Genomic DNA, 11,557 nt, shown 5'->3' with positions numbered 1-11,557 from the left:
ATAGCTACGGAACGGCTACCCACAGTGCACCGCTCCAGAAATCGACGCTAGCCTTGGACCATGGACGCACACCATCGAATTAACGTGCTTAGTGTGGACGCGCACACTCGACTTTATAATATCAGTTTTAAGAAACCGATTTTAGCTAATTCGATATTATCCCGTAGTGTAGATGTGGCCTGAGTTTTGTGAAGCCAAAATTGCTCAAGAGAATGATGTGTCGGCTACTGTCCATCAGCTAGCATGTCAAAACTAAGCATCTAGCAGCTTATAAAAGCACCATGGAAAGAGTTAACTAGAATGGTGGCTCTCAACCTTTCCAGACTACTGTTCCCCTTTCAGCAGTCTGATTTGTCTTGTGTACCCCAAAGTTTCACCTCACTTAAACTACTTGCTTACAAAATCAGACATAAAAATACAAAAGTGTCACAGCACACTATCACTGAAAAATTGCTTATGTTCTCATTTTCACCAGATAATTATAAAATAAATCAATTGGAATATAAATATTGTGCTTGCGTTTCAATGTATAGTATATAGAACAGTATAAACAAGTCATTATCTGTATGAAATTTTAGTTTGTACAGATTTTGCTAGTGCTTTTTATGTAGCCTGTTGTAAAACTAGGCAAATATGTCTATGAGTTTATGTACACCCTGGAAAACCTCTAAGTACTCCCAGGGTTACGTGTACCTCTGGCTGAGAATCACTGAACTAGAATGCTGTGGATTCAGAATTTCAATCCAGTCACAAACAGCAAGAGCCAGGTAGAGAATTGTGGAACCCAAAGAAGAGTGGATTCTTTGGAATCTAGTAAATATCCACTGTGCCTTGTGAAAACTACAGCTGCTATTTCAGTGCAAATATCTAAACCCAGAAAAACACCATCGGTGGGTTTTTTGGTGGTGGAACCTACAGGATTACTGCAGACTTCAAAGAAGAAGAGCTCAAATACTACTGAGATGGATCCATATAAATAGAAGAACGGATAGTTCTGCAGTGCAAGGCTTTTAACAGTAGGCAAGTGGTAACAGCTATAAAAAGATGCCTTTGAGTGTGTTCAATAAATAGCACCTGCCACTAAGAGTTTTCCAAGAAAACGTGGTTTTCCAAGATAACACTGAAAGCGTTGCACACGTTCCCAGTGTTTGCAATGTGAACGTTTCAGAGTGCTTTCCCCAGCAAAAGAAACCTTATTAAAAATAGCCTTGATGAGACCTCTGTATGTGTTCTGCCAGAAGATGGTCCACCATTTTAAACATGATGCTGCTGTTTCCAAAGTAAGAAGCATACTACAAGCAGATTGGCTGTAGTGGGACATAGGGCTTGTCTTCAGGATGGGGGTATGTCAACCTGTGTTACGCTATTCCAGGTACGTGAATAACATAGTTGGAGTTGACATAGCTTAGGTTGACTTACTGCAGTGTCTTCACTGCGCTGTGTCGATGGGAGATCCTCTCCAGTTGACTTACCTTACTCTTCTTGGAGAAGTGGAGTACCGGAGTCGTCTGGAGATGACTCTGCGGTTGATTTAATAGGTCTTCACTAGACCTGCTAAATCGACCCCTTCTGCATTGATTGCAGCACTGTAGTGAAGACTAGCCTGCAGTCACAAAGTGCCTCTCCTTGAATCATATGTAGAAAACTGACTCATCATTTTCTGCTCAGAGGAAGCAAAGGCATTGGCTCAGGCATACTGAAACATGGCCAAGATTATTATTGATTTTCTTGGGCTGTTTGAGGAGTTAATTCAACATATTTTATAAACTCTTCGGGGCAGAGACCATCTCTTTGTTCTGTATTTGTACAGTGACTAACAGTGGTTTCCAACTCCATGACTAGGACTCACTACAATACAAATAATGAAGAATACTAACTTGAGTAGCATTTCAGAGATACTTATGTATTTGTCTTTGTACAGCTACTAGGGCTCTGGCAATCCACCTCAATCATGAAGTCAGGGGATCTGAGCCATGAAAAAGCAAATTTTAATTTGAGCAACTGAGCAGTAGGGAGTCCAAAGGAGGATATTGTGTACCCAGCATACTCTCTCTTCAGTTCAAGGTCTTTCCCTTCAACTCTGAATATCTCCAAGCCAGAGCTGCCATATGTGCTTGCTTAAAAAACATGCACACAAACAAGAGCTCTATAAAGAGCAGATCTTAGAGGGACTATAATCCAGTCCTAGGTAAAGACAGCATGCAAAGATCATGACTGACTCTTGGGTTTTACAGATGTGGCTGACTGCTGCTGGCTACCTCACTAGATTCAGTATTACATGCACAGGAAACACCAGTGAATTGAGTCAGCATAATGCCACCATACTCCATCTCTTGTAAATTTGTTTTCTTTCTTCAGTGTTCCTTATGAGGTACCTCAGCTTTACTGAGCTGTGAACTTATTTGGTGAATGAATGAATGTTTGTATAGTGCTTTGCAGATGTAAAACATTAGTTAAGTATAAAGAAGTAGTATAATGACGATGGTATTTGACAGTAGAGTGCAGAAAGGCTTGGTTTCTTGAAATGATTTGATTTTAAGTGCTAGTAATGGCCACAACTTGAAATTCCATTTTTTTCTAATATATTGTACTGCACATTCAGTCTCAAAGATTTTGTTTATTATTGATAATTAATATGAAAGCTGGCTTATTGTAAAGTGGGCTGGCATTTCTAAAACTAGCCAATATTTTTAGAACGCAGCACAGTTATTTTATGTAGTTATGTGGTCAATTTGGAATTCCATTTTTTAGTATAAGACTGTCAGGGGCAGATTCTCAGCTAGTGTAAATTTTCATAGCTCCATGGTGCATTACGCTGGTTGAGGATCTGCCCCCTGAATATTGTATAGTGCACAGATTGTCACGTCCTGTTATCTGTATGTGAATTTAGTATCCAACAGCTTTTAACAAAGTATTTAATATTTGAATATTCTTCTCTCCCTGTACCCACTCAGTGGTTTCCTCACATCCCTCGGTGAGGGTGAGGGCTATTGTGGGGCACTATAGCCAGCTATATGGGATTCAAAATCTCCTGCTTTAGAACAGGGATGGGCAAACTATGGCCTGTGGGCTGGATCCAGTCCCTCAGGGCTTTGGATCTGGCCCACGGTGCCACTGGCACTATGTCCCTGCGGCCCCCAGGCGGGGGGGCAGAGGGCTCCATGCATTGCCTTCAGGCACCACCCCCTGCAGCTCCCATTGGCCGGGAACAGGGAACCACAGCCAATGGGAGCTTCGGGGGAGGTACCTGGAGGTGCGGCAAGGGCAGCACACGTGGAGCTCTCTGCCTCCCCTTTCCTCAGGGGCCACAGCACTTCCAGGAGCGGCGTGGGGCTGGGGACAGGGCAGGTGTGCAGGAAGACTGCACTGGCCATGGTGCGCACCGCTGCCACCCCGGAGCTTCTTTAGGTAAGCGGCACTGGGCCGGAGCCTGAAACCCTCCTGCACCCCACCCCAACTTCCTGCCCTGAGCCCCCAGCCTGCACCCTGCACCCTTCCTGCACCCCAACTCCCTGCCCTGAGCCCCCTCATACACCTTGCACCCCACTCTGCCCTAATCCCTTGCCCTGAGCCCTTCCTGCACACTGCATCCCCTCCCACATCCTGCATTCCCTCACGCACTCCAACCCCCTGCCCTGGCCCTGCATACAATTTCCCCACCCAGATGTGGCCCTCGGCCCAAAAAGTTTGCCCACCCCTGCTCTAGACTCTAGATCAGGGGTCATCAACCTTCAGCACGTGACCCATCAGGATAATCATCTGGCGGGGCCATGAGACATTTTGTTTACGTTGACCATCCGCAGGCATGGCCCCCACCACAGCTCCTAGTAGTTGTGGTTCACTGTTCCTGGCCAGTGAAGGCTGTGGGAAGCAGCAGGCCACAGGGATGTGCTGGTAGCCACTTCCCACAGCTTCCATTGGCTGGGGACAGCAAACCACGGCCACTGGGAGCTGTGGGCATCTGTGCCTGAAGATGGTCAACGTAAACCAAATGTCTCATGCCTGCCAGTGGATTACCCTGATCTGCCATGTGCCAGAGGTTGCTGACCCCTAATATAGAACATGGAATGCCTAAATTCAGACGTCCCTACATCAGGAAATTTGAGTGCAACCCATGACAGGGTTTCAAATTCTCAGTCTCTTGACTCTCTTTCCTATTTAATTATGAAAATTTTTTGAAGAGAACGTTAATAAGCAGAATTATTGATGATGCTCTCTTGGTGCCTTCTCTTTTCCAAACAGAAAGCCTTTATTTAAAAAAAAATTAAAAAATCAGCTGGAAAATTTAGTTTTTGTATAACTGAAAAGTTATGGGCAGAACTAAACAGTTCAGTAATGTTCATCTTCCAGTCAGGTCAGTAGTTATGAGCCAGGATTGAGTAGCTTTTCTTTATTCTTATTTACTAAGGGGTTTAAAAAACTCTTTTGTCGTTCTCTTAACAGTGGCACTTGGTCAAATTGGGAATTTCTTGGCCTACACTGCAGTTCCAACTGTGTTAGTGACTCCTCTAGGAGCTCTTGGTGTTCCATTTGGGTAAGAATTGTATTTATTTATTTATTTATTTGAATGCTGCATTACTTGCTAGCAAAATGTAGATTCTAAATAAAATCAGTGACCATTTGTGTTCCATTAGAAAAACATAATGCTTGTGGACATTAGTTCCCCGTCTCACATTTTAATGAAGTGTAATAAACATGGTTGATGGATTCTTTGCCCAGAAAGATGAATAGTGTTTAAATGTCAGCTGTTATCAACAACTTAAAGAGATTATCAAAATTGCACCACGTTTGTGGTGTTAAATAGTCAGTTTTCAGAATGGAGAGAGGTAAATAGTGGTGTTCCCCAGGGTTCGGTACTGGGCCCAGTCCCATTCAACATATTCATAAATGATCTAGAAAAAGGGGTAAACAGTGAGGTGGCAAAATTTGCAGGTGATACAAAGCTATTCAAGAGAGTTAACTCCCAGGAAGACTGTGAAGAGCTACAAAAGGATCTCTCAGAACTGGGTGACTGGGCAACAAAATGGCAGATGAAATTCTATGTTGATAAATGCAAAGTAATGCACACTGGAAAACATAATCCCAACTATACATATAAAATGATGGGGTCTAAATTAGCTGTAACCACTCAAGAAAGAGATCTTGGAGCCATTGTGGATAGTTCTTTGAAAACATCAACTCAATATGCAGTGGAAGTCAAAAAAAGTGAACAGAATGTTGGGAATTATTAAGAAACGGATAGATAATAAGACAGAAAATATCATGTTGCCTCTATATAAATCCATGGTGCTCCCACATCTTGAAAACTGCATGCAGATGTGGTCGCCCCATCTCATAAAAAATATATTGGATTTGGAAAAGGTTCAGAAAAGGGCAAAAAAAAATGATTAGGGTATGGAACAGCTGCCATATGAGGAGAGATTAATAAGTCTGGGACTTTTCAGCTTGGAAAAGAGATGACTAAGGGGAGATATGATTGCGGTCTATAAAATCATGACTCCTGTGGAGAAAGTAAATAAGGAAGTGTTATTTACTCCTTCTCATAACAAGAACAAATAAAATTAATAGGCAGTAGGTTTAAAACAAATAAAAGGAAGTGTTTTTTTCACACAATCAACCTGTGGAACTCTTTGCCAGAGGATGTTGTAAATGCCAAGACTATAACAAGTTCAAAAAAGAGCTAGATAAATTGATAGAGGATAGGTCCATCAAGGGCTATTAGCTAGGATGGGCAGGGATGGTATCCCTAGCCTCTGTTTGCCAGGAGCTGGGGATGGATCACTTGATTAACTGTTCTGTTCATTCCCTCTGGGGCACCTGGCATTGGCCACTGCTGGAAGACAGGATACTGGGGTAGATGGACCTTTGGTCTGAGCCAGTATGGCAGTTCTTATGTTTCTACACGCTTAATCTCTTTTCATTCATAGATCCCTTTCCTTTTTGCTGCTGCTTGGATTTCCTTTATTTTTGTTTATTTCATATTCTTTCTCTCCTTTACTGCCCCCACCTCAAATACACATCGTATTGCATCCTGCTGAATTTGGTCCAATTTTCCAAACAAAGATTTTTCCCTTGCCACACCTTTCATTAGCATCAGTGCATGTGCGTGTGGAGAAAGATTCATAAAAATAATGTAATATGTAACATTCATAAATGTAATGTAATAAGCTAAATATTTTGAGAGCATCCAGCGTGTAACTGTTAAACCACCATAAAAGAGTAATAGTATTAAAAACAAAACAAAACTGTGCACTCCCTGGAGTTTTTTCCACCAGGTGGTGTTAATTGATGTATTATGCAAAAGGCACTGTGTTTGTCACAGAAGTCACAGATTCTGTGACTTTCCAGGACCTCTGTGACTTCTGCAGCAGCTGGCCTGGGAGCAGTCACATCGGCTGCTGCTGGAGCTGTCTCGGGCTCTGCTGCTCCCCAGCAGCAGGAGTTTGAGTTTGGGTGGGGGCTCAGAGCTGGGGATTGAGGGCTGGAGTGGTGCTTACCTGGGGGGGGAGGTGGCTTCCCGGAACAGTGAGAGGAACTCTCCTCTCTGAGCTCCTAGCTTCACATGATGCTTCCACCCGCAGGCACTGCCCTCGCAGCTCCTATTGGCTGCAGTTCCCAGCCAATGGGAGCTGCAGAACTGGGCCTTGAGGCAGAGCAGAGGCAGCATGTGGAGCTAGAAGCTGGAGGTTGCTGCTTCCCAGGAACCAGGTAGGGAAGCTGCCCCCCACCCCACCCAAGCATTCATGGTGCGCAACACCCCTCCCCCCTCAAGCATCCAAGCCATGCATACCTCTGCCCCCCCGCAGTACCCGCAGCTACACCTCCAGGCTGCACACATCTCTTCTCCCCCACCTAGCTACCACGGCAGCACACCCCTCCGCCCCCCCGGGCCACACACATCCTGTCCCGCTGAGCACCCACAGCATTCCTTGGGCCACCCCACTCAGCCCTGCCTGCGCCCAAGTTTTAGTCAGGGGTATATAGTAAAAGTCATGGATAGGTCACAGGACGTGAATTTTTGTTTATTGCCCATGACGTGTCCATGAGTTTTCTAATAATACCTGTGACTAAAACCTAGCCTTAATTATGCATCTGAACTGCATTGATCATCTACTTTAAGCTGCCAAATGTTTGGGGTTGGTATCATGTCTTCCTTTGCCTTGAACAGTTATGATCACACAGAGTTAAACAAGCAGTGTATTTTGTATGTTTGGGCCATTTACTTTGGGGTGTGCTGCCATGGTAGCTGGGTGGGGGAGAAGAGACGTGTACTGCCTGGAGATGTAGCTGCGGGTACTGTGGGTGGGCAGAGGTGTGCATGGCTTGGATGCTTAATGGGGGAGGAGTGTTTGAATCCAGCCTGTGGTGTTAGTGACCAAAAATCATTGCTACCTCTTTACTGCTTGTGGCCCATGTGAAATGGATTGGTAATCTCCCACCAGATTGCACTGGATAGGTGTCTGCCTCACAGTTGAGCTCGCCCCCTTGTGCTCTCAGCTAAGAGGTCGAGGGTTCAGTGGACATAAAGACTGAATTTATTTTCTGCTTTCCTACCCTGTCTTGGGACAGGTCTGAAGCGTATAAATGGGCTACATGAGGACTATTTTTGGAATAAACGAAGAGCTGGCAAGTAATACCCTAGATGAGAGAGATGTATTAAGAGAATGAATAATTTAGATTAATTTTAATTTTCTTCCACTTTATGAAAGGTCCATTTTAGCTTCTTACTTACTGAAAGAAAAACTCAACATTCTCGGCAAGTTGGGATGTCTGCTGAGCTGTGCTGGGTCTGTTGTTCTCATAATCCATTCCCCAAAATCTGAGAGTGTAACGACTCAGGCTGAGCTTGAAGAGAAGCTTACAAATCCAGGTACTTCATTCTCTTATAAAATTATGATAGCACTGTCCAGGAACACTTATTTGAAGGGAACAGTTGTTTCCCCAAAGCTGCAATATTAGTGGTATTAAGGCTTCTGCATTCCTAGGCAAATATGGTATAAAGGAGACAAACCACCATGGTTTCCTTACATGAAAACCATCTCTTCAGTGTACTAGAATTCCCTGAGTGTGCCAACAACATAATGGATAAAGAAGAAATTATAGATATGATTTTTTCGAAAAGGGCCTGAGTGAATTAGGCTCCTAACTCCCTTTGATTTAGGTACTTCTGAAAATTACCTTTTGACAGCCTCTGTCATGAAGCTGGTTATTAAAAAAACTAAATAGACATGGATTAAGTGGTAAACTGTCCTGAGTTAGAAACTGGCCAGCAGACAAATTCGAAGGCTCTGATCCTGGGTTGTCTGAGCTTGTAGTTTCCTGCTTCTCGTGCTGTCCAGGAGCCAGCCAGTTATTGGCATAAGTTAATCTGCTCTAATGTATTCAACTACCTTTGGCCACAAAGGGCCATTCTATAAACTGGGGCTAAATGGAGTATAGAGACATGTTGGTTATGCCCCCCTACGCCAAGGGGTTAAGAACACAGGGAGCGGTGGTATAGGAGCTACAGTAGTTTCTGCACCACCTAAGGATTCTCCCATGCAGGCGGAATCCTCTATTAACTGGTTAAAGTGATGTTGCAGTTGCTTTGTGTCACCAAGGAGGTGCAGAGTAGCCATAACAAGGACTAGGATCTGATCTAAAGAAGAAATAAAGGCTCAGTTTTCAAGTTTGCAACTTCGCAAAAGTGTGGGTTTTTTTGTTTTTTGTTTTTTAGTGCTTTGAAATAATTCTCCATTTCAGTTTTTCCTTACAATGAAAATCATTGCGTTTTTGCATGGTAACTCAAGAACTGCAAATAATTTTTTTATTTTTTTTTTTAAGCGAAGAAACCAACTTGGCTGTAAGTTAGACTTGTAAACTGTTTCCTAAAATGATGAAGAGGTGTTTTGTGTAGTTTCCTCTTAAGGAAAGAATCAAAACTGTAATTCCAGGAGCTCACTTTAAGGGGTTCTAAACAAAAATTGAATCTTTGTGGGTAAAATCCTTGCACTTCTTGTTGCCAAATAGCTTTAAGATCTGATAGGATCTATTTGATGGTGCGCATATACATTACTTTTGTATCAAGTGGATGTTTGCTTTTGCACACTGGAGGCATATATGAATGCGCAAATAAAACACGTTGTGAAGTTCCTTTTCTTTACTGCTATTCACTGGACTGACTTGCTTGTAAACCCTTCCTTACCTGCTAGTTGTTTTGCATATTCTCTGTGCTTCATAGATGCTAAACTGGGAATTATTTAACATTTTCAGTTTCACTAAAACTCAAACCTAAAGTGTACCTAAAATTGTTAGTAAAGGAAATATTTTTGTGCCTTTAATAGTCCTACCAGACCAGAATTAACTAATGAAATGTGTCCTATTCGTTCCATTGACTTTAATGGGACTTACGTATGTGCTTAGGTACTTTGCAGAATTCAGGTCAGAGTTATGAATATTATGAATATCGCAACCATTCTTCATAGGGGACTTTAATAGGAATATAATGTCAGCTTTTAAAAAAACCTTTAAATCAAGTTACAGTGTGAAACAGTTGGTATTCACACATTATTATCTGATTTGCACAAAGAGGGTAAAAACAGCAACTGTCATAGTTGTACATTGATTTAATCAATTTCAAAGGCTTTTGTTCTTTAGTTGATAGGAGATCCTTATATGTTACCATGTTTAGGGGTTCATGACTGAGCCTTTAAATATCTCTAATAAATTATCTGGGGCAAAAGTTTCTACCTTGCCATTAACAAGCCATTGCCTTGTTTTCTTTGTTTTTTTCAGTGTTTGTGGGCTACCTCTGCATAGTACTTCTCATGCTTCTCCTGCTTATCTTCTGGATAGCACCAGCTCACGGACCCACTAATATTATGGTTTACATCAGTATTTGCTCACTGTTGGGCAGTTTCACTGTGCCCAGCACAAAAGGCATTGGGCTGGCTGCTCAAGATATCTTCCACAATAATCCATCAAGTCAAAGAGCCTTGTACCTCTGTTTGGTTCTTCTGGCAGTGTTAGGATGTAGCATCATCATTCAGTTCAAGTATATCAATAAGGCACTGGAATGTTTTGACTCATCTGTGTTTGGTGCCATCTACTACGTCGTATTCACCACTTTAGTCCTGCTGGCCTCAGCCATCCTTTTTAGGGAGTGGAGTAATGTGGGAGTGGTAGATTTCTTGGGGATGGCTTGTGGATTCATCACTGTATCTATTGGAATTGTTCTTATACAAGTCTTCAAGGAGTTCAACTTCAATATTGGGGATTTGAATAAACCTAATGTGAAGACAGATTAAAAACATATTTGAGGGGAACTGGATGGCTCAGGGAATGATACAGAGCCTTCCATTTCTAGGTCACTGATTCCAATATGACTGAGATTGGTAGACGGTACCCTCAGAGAGTGGTAGTTTGCGTGAAATGATTTGGTGGCCTTCATCCAGTTTTAATGGACAGTTGCCCACGTACCCAAAGTCACCATAATAAGTTGACATTAATTGGTATCATTGCTGACTGTCTCAACAGGAAGGCTAAGGAATGAATCAGCATAGAGACTGATGTATCTCCTTGCCCCTAAAAGGTGGTCCATCCAGAAAAGGTTTGATGACATTCTGGCAGGCCAGTGTAGGAAATCTTTACATTAGTCTGCCTATGATGTACTTGTTCTGTGGACAGAGAACATCGGTTTCCAATGCCCTCAGTCTGGCACCTATCATGAATACTTTATGCCCTAAAAAAAAAAATTGTAAGCAAATGGAACAATTCTGTTAATTTCCTTAAAACAGCAATATGTTCACAGTCCAGGCTGTGAATTGTGAAACAAATGTTGATTTGAATTGTGGTCTACAGATTTGTCCTTCATACAGTAACTGCCTCCGCAATTTGGACTGACACAGGTGAATGCACTGGGGGGTTCTAAATTAAGTCATTGGTATAGAGTAGTGCATCTAACCCTTAAAATCTTTCACTACTTACTTACCAACTGAAACTAGCTCACAGATCCAGCTGGAACTAGCATCCAGATTACAGGTATACATTTTATTCATAACTCTTTTAAGTGCATTAAGACATACAGCATTCATCCAAGAGCTTTTCATGGTTAATGGACAGGAAGAGCGTGAAGGACGTGGAAGTGATGCACAGTCTTGCTGTATATATGGTGGGTTATCTAGTGCCTTTGTAATCGAAAAATATTGTTTAATTTGAATGTTTGTTTCTGAGAGCTTGTAACAGGTTAGAAAAATCCAGTTTTGTTGTCTGTAATATTTGATTGTACTCAAATTATAAGCATGTAAAGGATGTTTTTGGAAAGGTTTACAAGCCTGAAGTCAATGCTGAGATGCTTTGGTGGATTCTGCGAACGTCTATAATCATAATGAGAAGTAACTGGTAAGAGGTCTTATCGTAGTATTCTTTCCCAAATCTGAACCTTAGCGTCCAAAAAATGAGGTACTAGCATGAATTCCTCTAAGCCTAATTACCAGCTTAGATCTGATACGCTGCCACCAATCAGGACTCTGAGTGCCTGATAAACTCTGGTCTCCCCAAAACCTTCCCTGGGGACCCC

General features: G+C 42.4%; 1 protein-coding gene across 1 annotated transcript in view; it reads left to right on the top strand.

Moving 5' to 3' along the window:
• Nucleotides 1–11,557, top strand: part of NIPA1 (NIPA magnesium transporter 1) — a 26,593-nt gene that overhangs the window by 13,613 nt on the left and 1,423 nt on the right. The window contains exons 3-5 of the mRNA XM_032776128.2: nt 4,444–4,534; nt 7,710–7,870; nt 9,775–11,386. Of these exons, the coding sequence (XP_032632019.1) occupies nt 4,444–4,534; nt 7,710–7,870; nt 9,775–10,286 (764 nt within the window). The 3' untranslated portion in view covers nt 10,287–11,386. The remainder of the gene's footprint in view (nt 1–4,443; nt 4,535–7,709; nt 7,871–9,774; nt 11,387–11,557) is intronic.

Source organism: Chelonoidis abingdonii, chromosome 1 (genome assembly GCF_003597395.2).
Source record: "Chelonoidis abingdonii isolate Lonesome George chromosome 1, CheloAbing_2.0, whole genome shotgun sequence".
NCBI classification, from domain to species: domain Eukaryota; kingdom Metazoa; phylum Chordata; order Testudines; family Testudinidae; genus Chelonoidis; species Chelonoidis abingdonii.
This window is presented reverse-complemented; position numbering and strand designations above follow the sequence as displayed.